The sequence below is a fragment of the Mustela lutreola genome, chromosome 13 (genome assembly GCF_030435805.1).
Source record: "Mustela lutreola isolate mMusLut2 chromosome 13, mMusLut2.pri, whole genome shotgun sequence".
Classification (NCBI taxonomy): Eukaryota; Metazoa; Chordata; class Mammalia; order Carnivora; family Mustelidae; genus Mustela; species Mustela lutreola.
The window spans coordinates 15,121,534-15,146,548 of record NC_081302.1 but is presented as its reverse complement, the minus strand read 5'-3'; the positions used below and the strand labels follow the sequence as shown (position 1 = coordinate 15,146,548).

The following is a 25,015-nucleotide window of genomic DNA, read 5'->3' as shown; positions in this document are numbered from 1 at the left end:
TTTCCACCTGGAGTGGACAGAGCACAGAGGACAGCTCCCCATCAAGGAAGCTAGGGAACGCATGCCAGAGGGATTCCCTGAGGTCCCCTCCGGCCGTTCCTGTCAAAGGAGTCAGCAGTCAAAACCAGCTCTGACCGCGATGGGAGCTAGTGGCCGAGTCACCTCTCCTGGTGGGAGCGGCAGCCCCATGGAAACAGACAGAGGCCACCATGGAAAATAAAGGCCTTCCAGGCACAGGCCACAGGCTCTAAAGAGAACCCTGCACTTCCCATCTCCAAACTGACTTGTCCCTCAGTCTCACCAACTCCCCGGGATCTCAGGCCCCTTCCCTCATGTTCCAGGCTCAACCCAGCACATCGTCCTTTATCGGCCACCAACCCAGCCATCTCAGCAACCCAAGGCACCAGCAATGCCTTAACCTGAGCCGCCATCATCCAGTCCAAACTGAAAGGCAACTGACAGGTTACCTATGTGGTTTTAACTCCCTCTTTAAGGAATGAGGGAGAACAGAGTGAGGCCAGGCTGGAAAGGAAGGGAGGGACTGTAAATTGCTTTGCAAAACCCTATGAAGGCTGTGGACAAAGACAATGACGGAGAGAGAAAAATCTGAGGTTCTCAAAATTTACCGGGAGATACTGGTAGGAGAGCATTCCACAAATGAGCATGTTTTGAGAACAGCAATAAAGCTGACTGGTTAAGGGGATACAGAAAAGTTCTCACCTGTGGGTCAGGCATTGATGGGTAGGATTTAGGAACGACCAGCAAACAAATGTGCCAGGTTCTGTCCATTGCTGTTTCCCTAACTGATCACACATTCCAAGGCCACAATACTCCAAGTAAGTCTGAGTCTGAGGCGACACAAAGGAGCTGCTACCATCCCTGTCGTCAGACCAAACACCAAAACTAACTCTATAGGGTAGATTTAGGAGCAAGGGCTTTTTTTGGACGGGACCCCAAATGAACTGGAGATCAAGCCAGCTTCCTGCCTCCCCCAAGGCCTGACAAAGTGTGTCAGACAGGGAAACGTCACGGCATCACTCATTTATTGTGGAGGAAGGTCGCCTCCGGGGACAGCCTGTAACATACGATGCCGAGAGACGAGAACAACGTGACAGGAAACAAACAGAAATGACAGGTTATTTTTCCAGTTCCCATTCAAGAACACAAAACGGAGGACTAAGGATGCTTGATGCTAAATGTTTCCGGAATCTAAGAGTCACTGTCCCGCCATTGTGGACCACCACAGCTGGGGTGATCTGCTTCCTCCCGTGACATTCTAATCCAGACTGGCCACATTGCTTGAAAACCAAAGCATCCTTTTGGTTGGGAATACCCAACTCTTGTTGTTTGCCTCGTCAGAGCTCATTCCATACATGTCCGGGTCTGGGAGTGCCAAGGTTGAAGGCACTGCTTCACTGTGGAGAGTCTGGGGTGTTCTCAGTGCCCCCTTCCACCACCCCCATCCCGTCTGGTAATGCATAGGAAGCAGGCTGGGAGGCAATATTCCAGAAACTGCCCCCAAAAGTCTAAAGAGATAGCTCCATTTTCACCAGACATAAGGAAGCTTGGATATTACTAATTGTTTATTATGAATTATTAACCTACGTAGTCCAGACCATCAAAATCACTGGTTAACCCCATCTGTTGCCTCTCATGCACTGTATAGGCCTTCTTTATCTATTTCCTTCCTCACCACTAATCAAAGAGTCACTGTAGTGTCTGGTGACAATGGGCAGAAAGTCAGCCTCTTGCCACAGGTGGAGAGGCAGCCTGAAAATAACTCGCATTCCTTGGAATCATTTGCATACAAAGGCTTTGCCTTTGAGGGATGACTTTCTTATCATCTTATAAAGCCACATTCTAGGATTTACTGAACCTGAGCAAGCAACAGAGGGAAAGGAGACAGAAGAAAAAAAGAGAGGAAGATAGAGACCAAAGGGAGGCCTCGAGGAAGGGAAAAAGGAAAGAAAAAGAAGGAAAGCCCGAATTACTAAGAAAGAAAAAGCCAATCAAGGTCTAGAGACCAAAGCTTGGAGCTTCTCACGTGTGTGGTTGCCTGATCCACTGTGTGGCAGATTTGCTGGCTGGTCACCTAGCCTCTCGGGCCCAGATGTGCCTTTCTTCCTACACTCTCATGTGAGAGGCTGGGGCTGGGTTTCTGCAAATCCCAGGTCAGAGACCTTGGTCAGTGGGTGCCCTGTTGGGTTCCACCAGCAAGGAGGACTGGGGGGCCCTGACGGTGGGACACGGAGCCAAAGGTCTCCCTGGCTTATGCCACCCTGCAGCATCGCCTGGGAACTGGTGCCAGCCCCCATCTTCCATGAGAACACACACTGAGAACGAGCTTCTTGGTGCACCTCACAGACGTGACCTGCCGCTGGGCAGTGGCTCTCCTTGGAGGTCTGAGCACAGGAGTCCTTAGGGACTCTCCTCTGAGTTCGTGGGTCCAGAAATCTGTCCTGAGGCTCAGTAGCTGCTTCCTAAAATTATTAACCCTGTGTTTCCCTTCCACGTTCTCAGCCATCCAATTCCTACGTTAAATCCCCTACATTAAATCCTTTCTGTTGAAATACATTGTGTTTCTGACCAGAGCCTCTCTTCTCAGACTCCCCTCTGATGCTACATCATGTGAACATCCCAACAGCCGAGAAATCCTGCAACTTACCCAAAAACCAACGGGCAGCCTAAATGAAGGCTAATTTTTTGATTAGGAGAATCCAAAATACTGAAACAACTGTGACACAGTGAAAATGACTGTTTTACCCGCTGTAAGAGGAGGCCAGATCTTGGATTTGAAGTATTTCCATGGCTGACCATCATACAGAAAAAGGACAATTCAAAAAACTTTTAATATGGAAATAAGAAATTATTATATAATTTTATATTCTGAAGGTACAGTTAAGTATTTAAGTTATTGTCAGGGATAAGCAGAAAAATGAATGCAAAACGAACTTATTGGAGGTTTCTATCAGGCTGTACACGGATGGTTAAGTTGAAAAACTGAACATTAATGGAAACACCTGGAATGCCACAGGTGAGAGTCTTACCATGATCTTGTCGCTGTCAATAATGGTGTTCAACCTGTGGGCAATGGTTAACACGGTGCACTGGGCAAATTTCTCACGGATTTTTTTTTGTATCAATTCGTCAGTTCTGGAACAAAAGGAATTGTATTTATTTCAGTAGATGAGGAAAAGCAGACTTAAGACTTAAAACAATCATATGACATTTTCATAATGTTTTTAAAAAAAATCACAGACATGATCTTGTTGAAAAAACTGAGTATCAAAATATCTATTTAGAAATGTCCTATTTTGCATATAATGACATAAAATATTCTTCCCTCCAACTGCTTGAAACTTAAAGGAGTTGAATTTAGGCAACTAGCTCTGTTAGGATTCCTTCCAAAACCATTCACACTGTTATCACTCATTTTGGCATCTCCCTCTGTTTTCTAGAATTAATGTTATCAAGAGGTGTCTTGGGAGCAAAGAGAACGCTCAGAAACATTTCTGAGCATCATGAAATGTTTCTCACCGACCGCATTTAAAAATTGAATTCCAGGGTCCAGGGACTTCAGTTCTGTACCTTGGATCCACGTTTGCTGTCGCTTCATCAATGATCAATATCCGGTTTCTCCTGAGGATGGCCCTGGCGAGGCACACTAGTTGTCTCTGTCCAACACTGAAGTTCGATCCTGATTCTGCTAATTCGGTGTCCAGTTTGCCAGGAAGTTCTTCAATGGCTTCTTTAAGCTGTACCTGTGGATGCAGAAAGAATGACCTCTTCCTAAACGAACTCCTATTGAAGCAGACAAGCCCACTGGACATGAGAGCTCTGAAGTCCTCAGGACGTCTCGTATTTTACATGCCTAGTCACGTGATGGGGGGGACTTACTGCCAATCGCTGTTTACTGAAAAAGACGGTTGCATCAACTCAGGACAGAATGATTCTGACCTAGGAGCACATGCTTAATGGGAGTCTAGACTCTTGTGTTGCCATCAGTAGGCACCATCTGTTCACACATGAAGAGATATACAGTATGCTGAATAAAGCTATTCTCAAGGTAACATAGGGAATAATTAAAAATGTCCCTCCTTAATTTTTAGAGAAAAGGTAACTGTAGGAATTTATATGGATAAAAAGCACAACAGGGGTTCCCTGGGGGCAGAGGGTTAGCCATAAATAGATAAGAGAGAATCGGGGGTGGGGGATAGAAATGTTCTAAAACTAGATGACTACAAATTGTTACAATGACTACAAATTTACCAAAAACCACTGAGTCACACTTACAGTGAGGAAATTTTCTGTAAAATGATACCAATCAAGTTGGTGATAAGAAATCACCCCTGCCACGTGATGTCCACCAGGTACCCCTCTCGGGATTAAGTACGGAAATTTCTCAAAACATGAAGCTATTTCTCTCAGTGTAGTCTAAACACTAAAAACATTAAATGGATCAGTATGGTTGAGTCAAGTTTCCCAGAATACGTTTTTGTATGGGAGTTGGTACACTAAAGGGAGAAGAAAAAATTTAATTGTTACAGGAAGTATGCTTCTCTAAAGATATAATCTTGTCAGCACTTTACCATTTTGGAAGGTTTTAAAGTTAAAAAAAAAATAAATTCACAAATTCAAACAATGGCAAACCACACCTCATATATTAGCAAACCTGGAACCTATTTTGGGGATGGGCTCTTTCCCAAATTTAATACACCCTGCTAGACCAGTCAAGTGAATTTACTTTAATCTCATAAAGGATTTCCAGTGAATGAAAACTCATGGAAACAGGGCACAACATCACATCTTACTTTCCCCAGACTCTGAGTTTAGATAGTGTTTATATTAATCTACCTTCATACAATTGTAAGTTCCAAAAACAACAAGCTGTTCAACACTGAAGATAATCCGAAACCAGGCTGAGTGGTAGAGCTCAGCTCCATGCCTATTTGGGGAAATTTTATAAGAACCAAACTCACGCTATCCTTGAGGGTTAAAGAATAGAAAGTAAATACACTTGGAATTAAGAAAACCAAGAGATCGTTGGGTGATGGCCAAAAAGCAGGCACATGGAACTGCAACGTCAAATGACGAACCCCAAGGGTGCGTGAGCAATGTTTTTACAGCACCCTAAATGCTGAAGCACTTCTGTGAATGTGATTATTGTGCTTAAGACCAAAGTCCAATCCCCAGGAATGGGAATCTGAGTTGGGATAAACACAGTGTTGGTACTCAGCATTCACACGAAAGCTATAAAATCTAAAGTGTAAGATCAGAATGGTGGGGGCCAGTCCGTGCACTGGAAAGTATGAAATGAGAGATTTGGCTTAGTCAACCCCCTCCACTACAAGGAGGAGGGCCCACAGGTGATTCTTCTTATGAAAAGATTCCTTGATCTACACCCCAGGGGATGGAACCCATTGAGGCTTTGACCAGCTCTTCCTTCCCAGTTGACTTTGCTAACACCTAAGCCAATGTGTCTTTCTTAAGACTGGACATCCTGACGTTGGAAGAGATAACCTCATGCTCACCCCCTGACTCACATGACAGCTCACTAGCCTGGTTTTTAATCTTCCTTTGGGTTGCCCATAGCTGCCTGATGAATAATAAACAGGTTTTCCAGAAAACACAGTTTTCTGAGATTCTGTCTTCAATGACCAATCAGGGCTGATTATGAGAATGATATGAACATGAAAGCCGTCTCTAGTGTTTTCATTCATTCATTCATTCTATCTATAATGAAGTATTGAAACCAAGAAAAGATGAGAGAGGCAGAAGGCAGTAAGCAGGAGTTACACTGAGGGAATGTGAACACCTGTGACCAGCATAATATTACCTCTGGGTCTTGAGTGAGATGAGGATTATGTAGGAGGAGGTCCTTATTCTTATACCACATATAGTTAGATATCTACCGGTGAATTGTAACTTATAATGAAAATTTCTGCAATTTACTTTCCAGCAGGTTCAGCACAGCACAGACTACAGAAGAGAGGAAGCAGACGTGGTCATATAAGAACCAGGTGAAGGGGGCGCCTGGGTGGCTCAGTGGGTTAAGCCACTGCCTTCGGCTCAGGTCATGATCTCAGGGTCCTGGGATCGAGCCCCGCATTGGGCTCTCTGCTCAGCAGGGAGCCTGCTTCCTCCTCTCTCTCTCTCTGCCTGCCTCTCTGCCTACTTGTGATCTCTGTCAAATAAATAAATAAAATCTTTAAAAAAAAAAAAAAAAAAAGAACCAGGTGAAGGGTGCATGTGTGTGGGTCATACTATTGTTTCTGTTTTCTTGTTATCTGAAAATTTTTAAATACAAAATTGGGACCCGGAAGCCAGACAGCCTGGGCATGAGTACTGCCTTCGTCTAGCCACTGGGCAAGTTCTTTACTTTCTCTATCGTAGCTTCCCGACCTGTAAATAAGACTGCAATGATTTTAAAGGTGCCTAGCACCTAACATTGTTGGAATATAAAAGGAGTCAGGATGTGTAGAGTTTTCAATACTGCCTGATACAAAGAGATCAATAGATACTTTCTGTCTCATAATGTGGTCAGTTAAACTCCCTTCATGTTCGGCTTTATTTTTCTTCTTCGCACGCATCGGTATGGATACTTGATTACATATCCATTGTCTTATGTTCCATCTACTCCATGAGAATTCTAGCTCCGAAAGGGGATAGTCTCTTTTGATGACTGTAAGAGTCCCAGAATCTACAAGAATGCCTCTCTAAAAAGCTCCCACTGGGTATTTATTGGATGCATGAATAAACCCAAAAGTGTACTTCATTTTGTGACATATTTACTCCTATAAAAATCAGAAAACAAATCCATGTAATTTATACAAGATACCGTTTTCTTCTTATTAAATGTCATTGTAAAAGAAATGAGTTCCTCACAACAGCTACGAAGCTTCAAGATATCCTAACATCATACTTTAAAGTGTATAAAGGCATTTAAAAAATAATTAAGGAGGGGCGCCTGGGTGGCTGAGTCAGTTGAGCAACTGCCTTTAGCTCAGGTCATGATCCTGGAGTCCTGGCATCAAGTCCCACATGGGCTCCTTGCTCAGCAGGGGGTCTGCTTTTCCTCTGCCCCTACCCCTGCTCATACTCTCTCTATCTCATTCTCTCTCTCAAATAAAAAAGAAAAAGCTTTAAAAAATAATTTAAGGGGTGCCTGGGTGGCTCAGTGGATTAAAGCCTCTACCTTCGGCTCAGGTCATGATCCCAGCGTCCTGGGATTGAGTGAGTCCCACATCAGGCTCTCTGCTCACCGGGGAGCCTGCTTCCTCCTCTCTCTCTGCCTGCCTTGCTGCCTACTCGTGATCTCTCTGTCAAATAAATAAATAAAATCTTAAAAAAAAATAATTTAAGGAAAAAAGTTCAAATAATGCTATTCAAAAATACTTATCTCCTCCATACAGAATCCTTCAGATCATTTTTAACCTTAGGAAAATAATAAACTACAGCAAAACTGAAAATAATGAACTGAATTCATATGACAGCCATTTGCAGCATCGTAAACCTTGTCAGGGTAACCTGCTATGTGTACGGAATGGACCAGGTGCCAGCCCCCATCACAGGAGGCTAACACGGATGCCGCATCCTCTCCACATGTTGTAGAACTTTCTTATTTGTCAAAGAGAAAGGCTGATGCAGGCTGGAGAGAGAAGAGAGTCTGAAGTGCAATCAACAGGTGGGTAGGAGCTTTTCCTAGAACTAAGCCAACAGTAAATGAAGGGAAGGGAGAGCTCATTTACCAAAATGCGCAGCCTCAAGAGAAATGGAAATGCAACATTTCACAAAAGAAGAGTTGCGTTATACCCCCCAAGGGTACAGTGCTGATGCTCGGAGTTCTTGGGCTTGGTTTCCTATATATTGAGAAAGACCCGTATTCTAATAGAGACACCATCAGCGGTGAACATAACCAGACAATTCCTCCATGTTCTAACATGACATACACCACTCTTTTTTTAAAGATTTTGTTTATTTATTTGATAGACAGAGATCACAAGTAGGCAGAGAGGCAGGCAGAGAGAAAGAGGAGGAAGCGGGCTCCCTGCTAAGCAGAGAGCCCGATGTGTGGCTCGATCCCAGGACCCTGAGATCATGACCTGAGCCGAAGGCAGAGGCTTATTAACCCACTGAGCCACCCAGGCGCCCCAGACGTACCCCACTCTTAATTGCACATCCCAGGATTAAAGCTGTTCGTTGTCGTTGTGGCTTTTTAAAGGAGTATCATACCGCTGAGCTTTCTATGTTATAATCTTTTAGCCCCTTGACTAATAACTGCTTCATTTCTAGTCATTATTTGTATTTAAATATTGCTGCTGCTTTGTAGGTACCCCAAAGGCCACCAATTTTCTAGTGAACTTTCTTTGGTTTGTGACTATTTTTCAATACATGAAAAAAGAGGTCAGATGAGATGGGCAGTGTGCACAGGACTGCCCCTTCTGACCTTCTGGCTCGTCCAGGAGAAGGAGGAGGAGGAGGAAACACAACCAAAAGGCCTTAAAAATAAAAAATCTTTTTAACTGGACTTCCTAAACAGGAGAAGACAGTAGTGCTCTCTTACTGGCTCTCAAGCCAACCCGATGAGTCGTTTCCTGTCTGGCATCATTTGTAAAGCAGCTGACCACTTGGCTAGCCCACCTTGAAGGGAGGTCCGAAGACACCGGTCTCCTACCCTCTACTGGAGAGCAGGGCTGCTTCTGATGCACTCGGGTGCGGACGGCATGGGAAGAAGCAAGCTGTGGAGATGGTGGGTAGACTGAGTACGAGAGATCGAGAAGAACCTGAATGGCATTAGACTGACTCCTCTGTATGGTGTCTTTCTGGATAAACCCGCATCTCTTCTACCTGGAGCACAATTTTCGGGAAGGAAGTCTCTTCGTCCACAGACCAAAGACCTGGAGATTCTAAGGACTCGAGGTGAAGGGTCCCTGATCTATTACAGAGCGAACCTCCCTGAAGAGGGTCATGGAACCCAGGTAAACACTGTGCCAAGTGTGTGGGCCTTCACCTGCCAGGAGTTCGCTCCAGTAATAAAGCAATAAAAGTAAGAGAAAATCTGGAGAATTCAAGAAAGCCAAAGGTGGAGGATGACTTATTGCTTTATTATTCCCCAACTAAGCAATGTTTATGTTTTGGTGCCTTTATTAGGGACACCTATCTGTGTATGACTAAAACAGCTGGAATCATACTGTAAATACAATGAGACATTCCTATTTTAAGAAAATCTACCAAATCTTTTGTGGAAAAACATGCACATCATGAAGAAATCATTTCTAGAGAAACACAACTGTGGGATGAATTCTCACTCTAAGAAGTATCACGGAAGCAATGAGGTCAATTCCAGAAGCAACACATGAAAACCACTCACTTCACTTTGTAAAACAGTCATGCTTGTTTCTATTCAAGAAAGTTCCTAATGTAGTTGAAAATAAAGGTAGATCTTACTATAACCACTTCCATTGCATCATTTTTAGAATTCTGAGAAGTTATTAATTTTTATTTTAATTTTGGAAGAAGAAAGAAATTTAAGATGAAATATAAGTTATGATCAAGGGGCACCTTGGTGGCTCAGTGGGTTAATGCCTCTGCCTTTGGTTTGGGTCATGATCCCAGGGTCCTGGGATCGAGCCCCGAGTCAGGCTCTCTGCTCGACGGAGAGCCTGCTTCCCTTCACTGTCTCTCTACCTGCCTCTCTGCCTACTTGTGATCCATCTGTCAAATAAATAAATAAAATCTTAAAAAAATCAAGTTATGATCAAAGTTCTAAGATAGTTTTTATAGGATTTGTCTCCTAATTAACATTTCTTCATGGTCCTGGAACAGTGAGTTTCTAGAGTAGTTTTACTATCTGAGAATCTATCAGGAGAGAACTCAAGCTCTGAAACAAAAAATAATTTACCAGTAATTCCTGTTTTATTAAGGTGTGTCACAATTGCACCATCAAATTTGTCATACGAGTTCAAAAGCATTAATGTTCGTCCTATTTTTCCTTAGGTTGGATGGCTAACTGTTCTGCCCACCTCTGCTCTTCCAGAATTTCACCAGAAAAGACCCACCAACTTAAATGAAATCAGAGATCCCCTGCTTTCAAGTAGGAAGGAGGTGAAGTAATCGGCCCAATTTAGGCAAATAAAATCCCTACGGTTACTGGAAAGCAGGGCGGGTGTGTAAAGACTCAGCACCGACATGCCTTCAGAAACCAGAACGACCGGCAGGAAACTGTCGGGCCTCCAACTCGGCCTGCTCACAAAGCTCATCTATAAACTGGAAGAGCTCAGCTTTCCCTGGAAGGGTGACACTCAATGACAAACACATTAATGCAGAACAACACCACCATGAGCCATCAGTCACGGGCTGTGTGCAACTGTTTTTAAAGAAATAAGCCACGTGGTCTCCAAATGAAGAGATCAAATACTTAGTACCTAGTTATTAAGTGCTTTTTTAAAAGCCGAAGACTGAGCTAGGTGCTTCGAGGGTTTAAAAGACTGCCTAAGGTTTAGAAGTCGGACATGGTTTCTGCCACCCAGGAGCTTAGAGTCAATTTGCAGAATTAGGACAAGGACATAAAACAATTAGTATCAAAACATACAAACCAACAGCATCCTAACAGCCTGAATCCTTCCCATGCAAGAGCAAGGAAATTCAAAGGAGTGGTCCAAATGGAAACACTATACAAATAATAGAAAATCCTCTAGAAATGAATAGATCAGTATAAAAACTTAGCAAAAGTTCCAGGGTTCTGTTATTTCTACATACTTAGTGCATTAAAATTACATTTGCCAAAAGTAACTGTTACACATTCTCTTTAACTTTAATAAACACTTTCCTATAAACCCTCAAAGCATTTTATTAGTATGATCTCATTTACTTTTCCCATCAATAATAAAAAACTCTCACCGTCTTCATTTAGTGGACGTTCCACAAGAACAGAGAAATAAAATGAATGTTGCAGGTTAACTGGTCATTGAAACTTGGACCCATAAATACAACGTCCAGTTTAGTGCTTTGCTAAAGACAAGTAAGATAATATATCCAGGGGCTTTGGGTTCCAGGAAGAAAATTACAATGAAAACATGAGACATTTTACTTTTGGTTTTCATCATCATCAGGACACACATTCTAAGTGTATCCAAGTCATCAACGCTCTCCGGGAGGGTGAACAAAGTGAGTCAAACCAATCCGTTCCCATTAATTACTCACAATGTTCTACAGGTACAGACATACAAACCGATGGTAACAAGTTTAATAATTCCATTTTATAAATTACCTCTGTTAAGGCATTCCATAGTTCCTCATCCGTATGCTCATTAAAGGGATCCAGATTCTTCCTCATTGTTCCAGTGAATAAAACAGGTTCCTAAATACCCCAGAAGAGTGGATATTATTATAGGCTCCTGTCATTTTATTTCAATGCGACATTCCAGAATTAAAATATAAAACCAAAATTCACCATAATCATTAATAATACAGTTGCAAATGTATGTTCAGACAAATCAGTATCTCTATTAATTTTCTATTATACGAAGTGGGACCCAAAATATCTTCCAGACCCCTGAACGCTAACAAAAGAAACTGCTGAAATGTGTCATTTTAAGAAGAAACTGAAGAGAAAGGACGATCTGGTTTTTAAAAACGCCTTCCTGACAGTATCTGCTTACACAAGAAATACACGGATAGGATTATTTCAGGAATGTTACATCAAGAGCACTTGGTAAGTTTATCGTCACTCCTGGTGCGACTCCAGAACATAGTAAGAGTATGTTCTGTTGAAGGTTGTGACTCCAAGCAAAACTGGGCAATATGTTCCCACATGCACTGATGAAGAAGCCAAGATGTTCCCTCCACAGGTGGAGCTGTCTTCTGGGATGGGGAATCTCTCCCCACGCAGGAACAGGACACCCTGTTCTCTTGTCCTAAAAGAATGCAGACAAATGGGCCCAGCGGTGCCTCTGTGCGTCAAGAGATGCCTCTGCTTTTGGACCAGCTGATCCCCACATTATCTTGTCTGTGCATCGGGATTACACGCCTCACAGAACCTCATCATTACAACTGCAAGGGCAGGATAACCTGAAACCCATTGTGGCGTGTGTACTAAGGAAATTATTTTAATTTAAATAGCTCTTTCCTATTCATGTGCATGAGGAGGAGCCACAATTAAGTCACTCTTGCAATATATGCCTCCTTCTGGGTTTCAGGAGAGAACCCCGTTCATGCAAGTGTATGTAGGCCACATACGTTTTCTTCTGGAAGACTCTGATAACCCAGGCCAAAAGAATATGGGCAGCAGGGAAGAGCCCAACTGGGTATTTTCAGGGAAGGGGGCAGAACAATGAGATGCACAGATGTGGGAACGGGAGGCGAAGGGACTCTTCCATAGGCATCCAAGAACGGCTCAAGGGAATTCCCACCTGCCTCAAATCTCGCCTGACCGAAACATGCCTGCCTCAAGGCAAAATCCAAATATTAAAAGACATTTTAAAAAGGACACTTTGTTTTTACAAAGTTGATTAAGTGTCCCATATACCCCAAGAGCAATGAAAAATCACTGGTCATATGATGTTTCAAAATGATTCCTGAACTGAAAGACCCCAAGACGCCAGGTCAAAGTCTTCCTTAAAATTACCAAGTTTAGGACCAAAGACTAAACCACCATCTAAGCAATGGTATGAGTTCTCCATCAGGGAGATAACAATCATTGTCTTCGGTATTTGAAAGTCTTTGCTCTACTTGAGAAGTTCTTCAGATTCTGTTTTGTCTTACTCTTCGTAATGATCAATTCCAACAAGAGTTCAACAAGCTAGGCCTTTCTCCTCCTCCATCTGATTCCCGGTATGAGTTCTCCATCAGGGAGATAACAATCATTGTCTTCGGTATTTGAAAGTCTTTGCTCTACTTGAGAAGTTCTTCAGATTCTGTTTTGTCTTACTCTTCGTAATGATCAATTCCAACAAGAGTTCAACAAGCTAGGCCTTCCTCCTCCTCCATCTGATTCCCGGAAGGTTCCCAAAGGGAGGACGGCTGTTGCCCATCCTCCTTCCGCCAAGGCTCTAAACCATGGCCAGGATCTGCTCTGGGGCCCAAACTCTGAGGACTGGGATTTGGGGAGGTAAAGAGGCTGAAAGAGAACAGATTAAGGAATCAGCTTCAACACCAAAGGAGGAGGAGGAGGTCTCTTGGCTTCTACTAACCACAAGCCTGTCCGGATGTACAGGACCCAAATATGTCTGCCTTCGGGGGCTCTCATAAAGCAAACTCGCGTCCAGTAAGAGGTGTACGATAAAGGGTCCGCCTGGTTTCCAAAGTACACTCTGCAGAGGCGTTACCAAAGCTAATCTACAAAAAAACGGCCTTGTGTTTAAAAGACAGAATTTCCTTCCTCTGTTAAATGCTAGAAGGGCCCGGGATTCCCAGCTTTGAAAGTCATGGTTTTGATGGTTTTAGAGAACGGGCATGGGAGCACACCTTTAAAATGCGATCGCCTCGCTCACCACCAGGAAGGGTCTCTCTCATCACCTCCCTCACCTTTTTCTCTTTAGGAAAAGGTCTGGAAAGGGATGACTCTCTCCAAAGACTGGGGAGCTAGTGGGATTCTTTGCAGAAAGCTGCAGCTGCTTTATGCTGAGCTTGAAACAGACCCTTCGGGTACCTGCAGGCCGTACGGAGGTTGTGCTCACGTCAGCGAGTCACCGCAACCAGAAAAAGAAAAAAGTTCAATTTAACCCTTTCCTACTGCCACTTAAAACTCTACTGTCAGTCTGAAGGGATATGGTAGACGATTACTCATGTTTACTTAGCAGTCATCAGAAGAAAAGAGCTTAGTGGATTCGAATTATTTTTCTTTGTCATGACATGCCAAATATGTATTTCAAAATGAGTACAATTTCAGTCAAAACTTGAATAAAGGGAATGATTTATTAGAACATTAACTGATTGAAGCCGTATTTTTTTTTAAACCAGCAGGCAATTTGTTAACAATGTCTGTTTTAATATGCCAATGTGTTTTATGCATGGTGTTCATTTTGGTTTCTATTCATTCTACTTTCATCCACTTGCCAAATAAGAAACCACTATATTATCTTCAAAAGGTAATAAAAGTGCTCACGGGAGACACATACTGCAGAAGCAGATAAGGGTCAAATTAATTATCATTTCTGATAGATACTATTATTTAAAGTACCCACCTCCAAGCAATGAAGTTAATAAACGAATCTTATAAATAAATGTTGTAAAAATGTTTACAGGCAGAACATTTCAGTGTCGAGATTTACGGCCGGACACACACCCTTCATGTAAACACAGAATACAGACTAAATATATTAGCCCAAGTATATTTTTTTTCCGAAGGTACACAATTAAACCTCATTTAATAAGAGGTGGCTGGCATGGCTGAGTTAGGTAAATAAATAGTCTTGTTCTGTGTCATCTTTTAAATAGAACCTGAGCTTCCAATCTGTTTTTCATCAGCTTAAAGTTGACTTTTTTTTTTTAATCCTCTGTGCCATATTCAGTAATGTTCTCCTTTGTTACCAACATAACACAAGTTCCTATTGGCCATGTGACCCAAAAACGGCCCTTCTGAGTCAACGCATTTAGTGAAGTAAATTGATAATCCCTCGACACAACTGTAAGACAGAACCACAGTCCGACCGGGCCTTTTGTATACGCTACTGAAAGACAGACCGGCCGTTATCCTAAAAAGAAACCCTACCCACTAACCTTCCAAAGCTTAAAATGACCCTGGTCAAAGACAAAAAAAAAAAAAAAAACAAACCCAAAAAACAAACAAACAAAAGGTACAAGTGGTTACAAACCAGGCAGATAATGCACAACACTTTACTGCACCCTCGTCATGTCAGGCCCCAACTAGGAAGCGGCCCGCGACTAAAATCTTCCGGACTGGCTGCTGGTCCCCCACGTCCTACCAGCGACGTTTTCATCTCTAACTGGAGGACCTTTACAAAGGGCAGCGCGTATCCCTGTTCCGAGAATGAGAGTCACCTGAAGGAGCTTTAAATCTTGCTTTCCTTTTTTTTTTTTTTTCTTTTAATCCTGTAGCCTCTAAATGAACCGATCATCATCCATATTCAGAAGAAAAGAACATTGTTTGCCAACAAAGGAAAAAGAAGTTAAGTCCTGTAAAGTCCTCTCTGGACACAAAAAGGTCAGGAGCTCTGGGAAGCAGTTCCCTGGGCTTTAATGAAGACTTCAGTGTCAGAAACAAAAGGCTGACTGCATTAGGCTACAATCCAGTTGTATTTCTTTACTAGTAACAGCATACCTACCTCTTCTCTTGCAGAGTTTTGTTCCCAACAAGGGAAAAAAAAAGAGAGGGAGAGAGAGAGAGGAAAGAAAACCAGGTAAGAATAAAGAAGTCTTAAAGAGACAGCTCTGGTGAACCTTTTCCACCTACGGAAGATAACCCAAGGAATGGAAATACCGAAGAAGCAGAGTGGATGGTTTAAAAAATACCTCGCTTTTGCTTTGATTCTCAAAAAGTCTATTAAATGTAAAAAATGAATCTGTTTAATCATGATAAAGAGGATAGCTGTTGATCTGTGCCAGCCCTTGGGGTGCAATCATAAATAATGAATTTGCATGGCATCACTTTTCAACTGAAAACATTTTCTTGGTGCCAAAAGGAAAGGAAGGGGCCTTAGATGTAGAGGATCCATCCAAAAGTTTTGAAATCCATTTTTCCAGATCCTTGCAGATAAGCAAGCTCGTCCCTAAATACAATCTTGTCTTGCTCATCTCTGTGGGGAACGTGTTTAACTATTTCAGGTCGTGAGCACAAATGGAAGCGTCTGTTTTGGCGACCTGTTCTGTTTGGAAGTTCAGAAAGTGTTTCATCTTTATTTTTTTTATTTTTTATGTTTTTTGCTCACCCTTGCAATTATACGAGTGGCGGAGTACATTCATCAGAATAGAGGTTTCGTTTCTGAACGTTCCCTACAGGATTGGCCCCTGACCCTCCCGCCACGTGTCGCCACTCCCCTGCTGCTTGTTCTGACGTCGGTCCTGCCTGCGATCGCCTCTCTCCCAGGTCTGATCTCTCACCGCGCAGTCAAGGGGGACCAGGATGAGCCTGGCAGAGTGGGACCGCCTTGGAAGCTCACGGCTGCAGCCAGGTTCACGCAAGCCTGGAGCTAGGGAATGACGCAGACCTGTCTCAGCGAAAGTGGGAACACAAACAAACAAACAAAAAACCCTGGAAACAAAAACAAAACCCCTCCATTCTTCTTTGCAGAGACTGCTCCAAACTTCGCTGGTTCCCTAAATCAGGGTGTTGAGACACAAGGACGCTGCTTCCTATTGATTTGGGGGAGACAGAAGGGTGCAAGCTGTCTGCTATGCTGTAGACAAATAACTTTAAGGGCCGAGACCACCAGACCTTCCCACCTCCGCAGTCAGACACCGTACAGAGGACGGGCTCTCAGGTCTAACAAGGTATGATTTCGAGTACCTACTCCTGAGGCTCACCCATGACCTATAAATGAATTAACCCCTTTTCCTAAATCGATTTTCTTTCAGTGCTAGTGTGCTTCAAATCTTCAGCCAAAGTCACAAGTGTTTCAGCCTTTCAAAACCACAACCATCCAAATGGGAAAAACTGCACCGGAAGTATCTTTTGACTTTGCTCTCTATTGACTCTCCTTCATCGTGGTTTCTGGGAATCCTTTTGGAGTGGGGTAGAAAACAATGGGAGAGATATCGGAGGTCGTCCAGTTCAAAAAAGAAAAACAAAAAACTATATGTATTTAAGTCAGACAGCCCTGAGCTCTGATTCTACTGTTCCGTATCTATTGGACTCAGGGTATGTCATTAACCAGGCCCACCAGCTTTCTTTTCCTTCCTGGAAAGCAGGGAGAAGCCAACGGGACTGCTGTGAGAACTGGGGCCACCCGGGAGGCTCCAGGCCTGGGACTCATACGTCACAGGAGCCCGGCCAGACAGGGGACCGTGAGGGAACGTGCTTTCTCAAACTGCTGGTGCGGCCCATGGGTCATGAAAGCCGTTTTGTGCTTCATGACCATCATTCTGTCTTTTATACGGAAGAGCACAGAATGGACATAACAGAAACTAGAGTGCGGAGCACTAGGAGTGACAGTGTGGGGGGGGAATACGTGTTTCGGCACGTGTGTGTGCACACGTGTGTGCACAGGACCGTGAGACAGCAGTGCTGCTGTGGACGTAGGTCCCTGGGGCTCTGGCCCCCAGCACAGTGGGCAGCTGCCCGGGATGCGGAGGGGGGACTCCCCCTAAAGTAAACATGAACCCTGGCTCAGCCGCTTGCTGTTACGTGGGTTCAGCTCCCGGTGCCTCCATTTGTAAATGGGTCCAACAATAGGGGGAACCACAGAACCGTGAGGAGGAAGTTGGGGGACAGGAAGGAGAGAAGCTAAAACACGTGAAGGATTCCGCAAATGTCATGCGCTAGGAATACATGTGACATCTGTCCGGGATGACAACCAGCACCAGAGCGACAGAAATGAGAGCGACAGCCTCCAGGGGAGGTAAGAAATAGCCAGGCATGTGGGGAGAGTGGAGAAAACAGGGTCTTCATGGGGGGGCTGCGCAGTATTCTCGGGGCACAGAGCAGTGGTCAGGAAAGAAGGCAGGTGGGCGAGGAGCCAGAAGACTAAAGAAAACAAGTGATACTTCTCTTGTTCCTAGTGAGAAAAATGTTGGGACAGGTTTTCTGTTCCGTGTTACCCTAAAATTCACATTGGGCTCACTTGTTTTGTTCCACCGTTTAAATTTCTAGAAACAAGTTGGCTTACGTGATAAGCAAGAGATGTAAAGGAAATCACCAAGGACCACAAAAACATAAATAGAAATTGAAAAGCATCTGTTCCTGCTTTTACTTAAGTAACAGTAATACTGGAAAGGCTAGTGCCCTGACCCTTAATTGATACTAGTCACTACTTACGAAGCATTCCTGAGAGCAGAGCATGGGGCCACACACATTTTCTCATCCCGTTACATCATCAGGACACATCAGTGAGGCAGTAATTACTAGACCTGATTTAAGGACAAGGACAGTGGAGGCTGGCGGCCAAGTGACGTCATCAAGGTCACTCGGAATAAAAACGTGGGTCGTGTTGACCCTTGAAGATTCTATCCCAGGCTCCCTCCTGCAAGATTTCCTGGGACCCTTTACACATTTTGCACAGTCTCTCTAGACTTGCTTTCATCAACCAACATCGCGCCTTAGAGACAGCAAGTGAGAAGAGAAAGATTCTGTGTTTACAATGGTTGGCGATCACTATCTACATGGATACAAAGCTTAGTACTGTTTTGTAAGCACAGTCTCTGGATGTGTGCACACCTCAAGCAAGCTCAGAAGTAGGGTGGGAAGTCATGGAAGAAAACCAAAACCTGGTGATGTCAAGGTGTATTTAGTCTTTGCTCAGATGTGCTTCCAAAACATTAGTGGCAGAGCCAAGAATCATCTAACGTTATTTCTTTATTTATACAGTCCTTTTATGTACACAAGCATACAACCATTTCTTATTAAGAAGCATTAAAAATAATGTGGGACATGTTCCTCGATCCTTTCATCCAAGGACATGAAAGTACTTCACGGACACACCCTTCGCTTCTGCTAACTAATCTCATTTGGCCCATTTCAGAGATGGGTACAACCAAAATATAAAACTTGGGAATTTCAACTCATATATTTTCTACTGCAATCACGAAGTCATGAATTTACTAGCCAGAGGGAATTGTTAAATACAGGGACTGAATGTGCTGAAAATGTCTTTCCATTTTTCCTGAAAAGGGAGAGGTTTAAAAAAATTTTTTTTTAGGAATGCCTAGGTGGCTCAGTCGGTTGGGCACCTGCCTTCGGCTCAGGTCATGGTCCCAGGGTCCTGGGATCGAGTCCCACATCAGGCTCCTTGCTCAGTGGGAAGCCTGCTTCTCCCTCTGCCTGCCTCTCTCTCCTTCTTTCTGGCAAAATAAATAAAAATCTTTTAAAAATTAAAAATAAAAATTTTTTTAGAATGGACAAAATAAGTGAAGGGGATTAAAAGGTGAACTGCCTGTCCTGTGCTGAACATTTCATTATGTATATAAATACGGAATCACTGGGAGGTACACCCGTATCTCATACAATTACTGTATGTCAATCTTCAATTAAAAAAGAAGAAAAAGAAAAACACAGAAGCATCAGGATGGGAGAGCTAGGAAAGATTTTTTTTAAATTGTGGTAAAATACATATAATACTAAATTTACCACCTTAATCATTTTTAAGTGACCAGTTCAGGAATATTTAAATATATTTGCATTGTTGCATAGCTATCCCTACCAGCCATCTCCAGGCCTCTTTTTATTATTCCAAACTGAAACTCTGTACCCATTGAACACTAACTCTCCATCCCTCCCTCCAGCCCCTGGCAGACACCACTCTACTTCCTGTCTCCACCAAACGGACTCCTTAGGTAGCTCATATAAGCAGAATCATATGGTATTTGTCCTTTTGTGATGGGTTTATTTCATGAAACATAATGTCCGCGAGGTTCATCTCTGCTGTAGCTCATGTCACAATTTCCCTCCCTTTGAAGGCTGAACAGTAACAGTTCACTGTGTGAACACACCACACTTTGTTCATCCATTCACCTACCTAAGGACATGCAGACTGCTTCCACACTTTGGATCTTGAGAAGACTACTACTATGAACATGGGTGTACAAGTATCTCTTAGAATTTCTGCTTTGGATTATTTTGGGTGTATATCCAGAAGTGGAACTGCTAACGGGATATGATAATTCCATATGATCGTTCATATGTGACTTTATTATTTTTCATTTTCTGAGAAAACTCCATTTTGGTTTCCTCAGGGGCTGCATTTTACACTCCCACAAGCAATAAAAAAGGGTTCAAATTTTTCCACAACCTTGCCAACACTTGGTGTTTTCTGTTGTGTTGTTTTCTTTTCTTTTAAGATTTATTTATTTATTTATTTGACACGGAGAGAGAGAAAGAGATACAGTGAGACAGGGAACACAAGCAGGGGGAGTGAGAAAGGGAGAACCAGGCTCCCCACCGAGTGGGGAGCCCAATGTGGGGCTCGACCCCAGGACCCCAGGATGGTAACCCAAGCCAAAGGCAGATGCCCAATGACTAAGTCACCCAGGTGCCTCTGTTCTGTCTTCTAAAGTATTCTCTATACCCAACATGGGATTCAAACTCACAACTCTGAGATTAAGAGTCACATGCTCTACTGCCTGAACCAGCCAGATGCCCTAGTCTTGTCCGTTTTATTGAGAGTAGTAACGGGGGGTGAGGAGGCATCTCATTGTGGTTCTGAAAGGAGTATCTTGATTTTGATTGTGAAGTTACTTAGAATAATAATTCCAATTATTTCAGAGGCCCGTGGTAGGCAGCAACAGCTTTACTCAATCTTAGGATGAAAGTCCACATTCTCCTCTGTTCTGGGTGCTGTATTCTATATGCTTTCTAATAAACAGGCACGCACGAGCTCTTTATATCCACATGCCAAGAAGCACATCTGCATGGCTTTGTCTCATTCCCTGTGTTTCTCAAGTGTGTGCGTGTGTGTGTGTGTGTGTGTGTGTGTGTGTATGAGAGAGAGAGAGTATTTCTCAGCTTCTTTTGATAGGCTGATGATTGTAGAGTATAACAAAGCCCTAAATTAAAACAAAAACAAAACAAAAATCAGCTAAGTCTGGAGTTGAGTATGTGTTAACTGCCAAGGCAGAGGGCAGAACAAAGACCAGACCCCAGGGCTGCAGGCCTCAGGCCACTGGGCATGGGGCCTACGCTGCCCTTAGCTATATACTTGGAGGACAGCATTTGCTCAATACATAATTTCTGCATTTTTATTGAAACTGAATGGGCCAACCACAAGGAGTGACAGGAGCTTGGACTGTGTGTAATTCAATCTCTGGAAGGTTTCCTGAAAGTCACAATTCTATTAAGAAGCAGAATAAGAGGGCGCCTGCGTGGCTCAGTCCCTTAAGCAACTGCCTCTGGTTCAGGTCATGATCCCAGAGTCGTGGGATCGAGTCTCACATCAGGCTCCCTGCTCAGCAGGGAGTCTGCTTCTCTCTCTGACCTTGCCCCTCTCATGCTCTCTTTCATTCTCTCTCTCTCTCTCTCTCTCTCAAATAAGTAAGTAAATAAATAAGCAGAATAAGAAAACAGAATCAGGTCAGAAGCACTCCACACACACGAAGCCAGGCTTCACAATGGCTCTGGGCGATGGTGCTACGAGCTGCCTCATGAGGGAAAGAAACCTGAGGTGCAGAGAGACGGCCCTCCTTATCCTGTGTTCTTCTCAATATTCTCTACTGCCTCCTGGTCACAGTTCATTTACTAGTGGCCAATTCGAAGTCTCCCCAAAGCATCTCCACACACAGTAGTGCCCCAAGCCAGCGGTTTCACGTCTCACCCTCCATGGAAACAATTACCTTTGAAAAGTCAGCTTTATCTCCTACAGCAAAATTGTATCACTAAAACACTTAAAACTCATGTTTCCCTATAGTGGCCTCTCAGGGGCTAAACAAATCATTTGTGGTTTCCTTTTCAGAATTAGGTGTTTATCAGTGGATAAAACTGTGGTACCTGGGGAAGTCTTGAGTCCAGAAATTTCTCTGGTAAGTTATTAAACCTCACACACACACACACACACACACACACACACACACTCACACACACACTCATACACACACAACCCAGTATCAGATAAAAATACTTGCTGTTAAAAATATACCCTATTGGGGCAAAAGGATTAACGCTTCATTTTTTCTTTAAAAAAGGCAGTAAAATTAGAAGCAATTAAACTTAAGTTCCCTTACAAAAAGAACACGAGAAATGCCCTGACTTGTATACCTGAGGTATGATGGACATTTTCTTCCTTAAATCGTGAAGTCCAATTTCAGTTGTCAAGATCTTATCAATCCAAATTTTACCTTCCGGTTCTGACAATCTAAAAAGGGCGGAGATGAGGGAACTTTTTCCAGCTCCTGTTCTTCCCACAATGCCGACCTGTAAAGAGATCCAGGAAGGATTAAGCTTAACAATATGCCACATACCTAGGAGACACTAGAGTTGTTGAATATGGATTAAGGAAGTTCTATATTGAATTTGGTAAGAAAGAGTGTCTCAACTTTGGCACTGTTGACATTCTGGGCTAGATAATTCGTCATCGTAGAGAGCCGTCCTGTACCTTGCAAAATGTTTAACTCCATTCCTGCTCTTGGCCTACCAGATACCAGAAGCACCCCCCAAATTGTGGAAAACAAAAATGTCCCTTGTGTCTGGGGGCCGGGGGCGGGAAGAGGCAGGCACTGTCCTTGGGTGAGATCCATTTCGTGTAAAGAAAAGTTAAAAATAATACCATCAGGGGCACCTGGGTAGCTCAGTGGGTTAGGGCCTCTGCCTTCAGCCTCCGGTCATGGTCCTGGGGTCCTAAGATCGAGACCCACATCAGGCTCTCTGCTCAGCAAGGAGCCTGCCTCCCCCTCTCTCTCTGCCTGCCTCCCTACCTACTTGTGATCTCTGTCAAGTAAATAAATAAAATCTTTTAAAAATACCATCAGCCTACCAACAGTGAAAAACCAACAATTTCCTCAGCAGCTAGTAAGTCGGTTTTAAAATCAGCATTATTCCCAGTGTCTGTGTATTTTGAACCCTGAGAATTTCTTGGAGAATTTTATACAGATATCAATAAGTGAAAAGCGCTATACATAAACAAGTAATCATTTTCTCAGAATTCTACCACCTAAGAGGAATTATTCTTCGGGAGAACAACCAACACATTTCTGGCTATTACATTCTGTCTTGGAAGGAAACACCTTAAAATTTTAAAATCTAAGTCTCAGGGTTCTAAAAAACAGTAGCCGGTAGCTGAAATACCCCTAATGAGTTCATCGTCATCATCAACAACAACAATACAAATAACATTTGCTTTTTATAGGGGGCCTTTCATCTGAGCAGTTCAAAAGGCATTTTGCAAAGTAATTAATACTCACAATTACCCCCTTGGGAAAGATACGTGTCCAGTATCAGTCTGGTTATTAGAACCGTGTCCAGTATCAGTCTGGTTATTAGAACCGAAGCAGAGAGAAATTAAATGCGGTGACAAGATCAAAGCGCCAATATAAAGCAGGTAAAATGCCGGTCATGAACGAAACTGTATTATATAAAATTGGTTTTTAGTTGTGAGCATTTAAACCTGTATGCAGAAACTGACCTTTTTTTTTTTTTAAACAGCAATGAGCTTGCCCAACACCTAGCTACAAATTCCCTGGTGGGAGCTTCCCAAGAGATGGTGTCATCCCAACTAGCTATCTGGAATCAATGACGGCTTTAAGACATGCTTTGGAGCATTTGTAAATTCAGTACATTTTGAAAACTCACAGCTTTCAACAGAGAAGAACTTTCTGAGCACTGATTCTATGCTGGGAACTTTGCATATCATCTCAGTGGAATACTTTCAAAGCTTTAAAGTTTCACGTGTGTAACTACTGATGACCTTTCAAAAAAGACCCTACCTTTACGGGGATAAATGTAAGGGAAGTGGCTTTGGCTAATTTTATCATCTGTTTATCATCATTTCACAGATGGGTCATTTTCTGCCCATGAGTAGGTCCAAAGGTACACACGTCACACACATACACACACACATGTATATATCTCCTGGGTTTCTCAATGTACATTGAGGTAAGGTTCTTCTCAAATGTGTATCAAGCCATATCACAACACAGGCACAAATTGTGTCTCTGAGAATGTGTGGATGTTCTCAGGCTTTCCTCACTCCAACTAAAACCAACTCATCTGTGCAAACTAGAACGTTTGCAGACTTTTCGTAAAGATGGGTCTGCTGCGATACGGCAGGGGGCACGGAGGGCTCCCCTCAACCACAGGACTGTGATCTCCAAGCTCAACTGAGAATAAACACCAAAAGGCAATTCAAAGAAAACCGGGTTCTAGCTAGCCCTCTCTCCTGTTCAGTCATCCAAACGGTAGCCCGTGTCATTTGCACTGCACCAGTGGGCTTTACCAACTTCCCATGGAGAATATCGCCACTATCAGTAAGTTTACACACGCAAAACCAAACAGATACTTCAAGATACTCTCATTTACGCTGATTTACAATTAACCCTATACATTTTCCCAAAGAGGCTGAGGGTTTCTGGAAAAAAGAGAGAGAGAGAGATGTCTTTTTTTTTCCCCCTCAATTTAAAAATTTGTATTGGTGTGTTGTACGTTGAGACATTTCTATCTGGATCTCTATAGATCACACTCAACATGATTAAGAGCCAATTTCCCTTTCAACAAAACAGTTGCTTTTTCTAACTCTCCCATCTTAATCCCATAATTTCTTTTCTAGGCTCGTGGGCTCAACATGTTCACCCTACTTCCAGCTTCCTCCGCGCCCAGGATGGCACCAACCCCTAAAGATTCTACCTCTGCAAGCTTTCCTGACTCAGTCTATCACCAGAGCACAAGGCTGCACGGCATCTGAAAACACAAAACCAACTCTTCTTAATTATAATCAGTGCAAATGAAGGTAACAAGTCAATGGCTATTAGTCATAACCCCAGCACTTTGATTTAAAACCATTCTACAGATGACAGATTTGCTTTCTGGACCTATGTGTGTGTGTGCTTAAAGATACAAGCTCACAGACTTAAACAAAACGAGATTAATATGAACCAACTATAGTAAACTGTTTGCACTTAATATTTCAACAGAATATTTTAATAGCCACATAATATTAGATTTTATGTGATCATTTATTTAACAGACCCCCTATTTGTGGCTATTTCAGCTGTGTCCAATATCTTGCTATTATAAATAACTGTGTTAAATATCCTTGAAGCTAAATCTTCACAAACAACTCTAATTACTTCCTTAAGATAAATTCTTAGGGGCGCCTGGGTTGCTCAGTGGGTTAAATCCTCTGCCTTCAGCTCAGGTCATGATCTCAGGGTCCTGGGATCGAGCCCCACATTGGGCTCTCTGCCCAGGAGGGAGCCTGCT

The 25,015-nt window shown here is 43.0% G+C and overlaps 1 protein-coding gene across 1 annotated transcript in view; it reads right to left on the bottom strand.

Moving 5' to 3' along the window:
- ABCC4 (ATP binding cassette subfamily C member 4) overlaps positions 1 to 25,015 on the bottom strand; it is a 248,047-nt gene that overhangs the window by 19,335 nt on the left and 203,697 nt on the right. Inside the window, exons 26-29 of the mRNA XM_059144719.1 lie at positions 21,860 to 22,015; positions 11,270 to 11,359; positions 3,589 to 3,761; positions 3,048 to 3,153 (exon numbers count right to left, since the gene is read on the bottom strand). Coding sequence (XP_059000702.1) covers positions 3,048 to 3,153; positions 3,589 to 3,761; positions 11,270 to 11,359; positions 21,860 to 22,015 — 525 coding nt within the window. The remainder of the gene's footprint in view (positions 1 to 3,047; positions 3,154 to 3,588; positions 3,762 to 11,269; positions 11,360 to 21,859; positions 22,016 to 25,015) is intronic.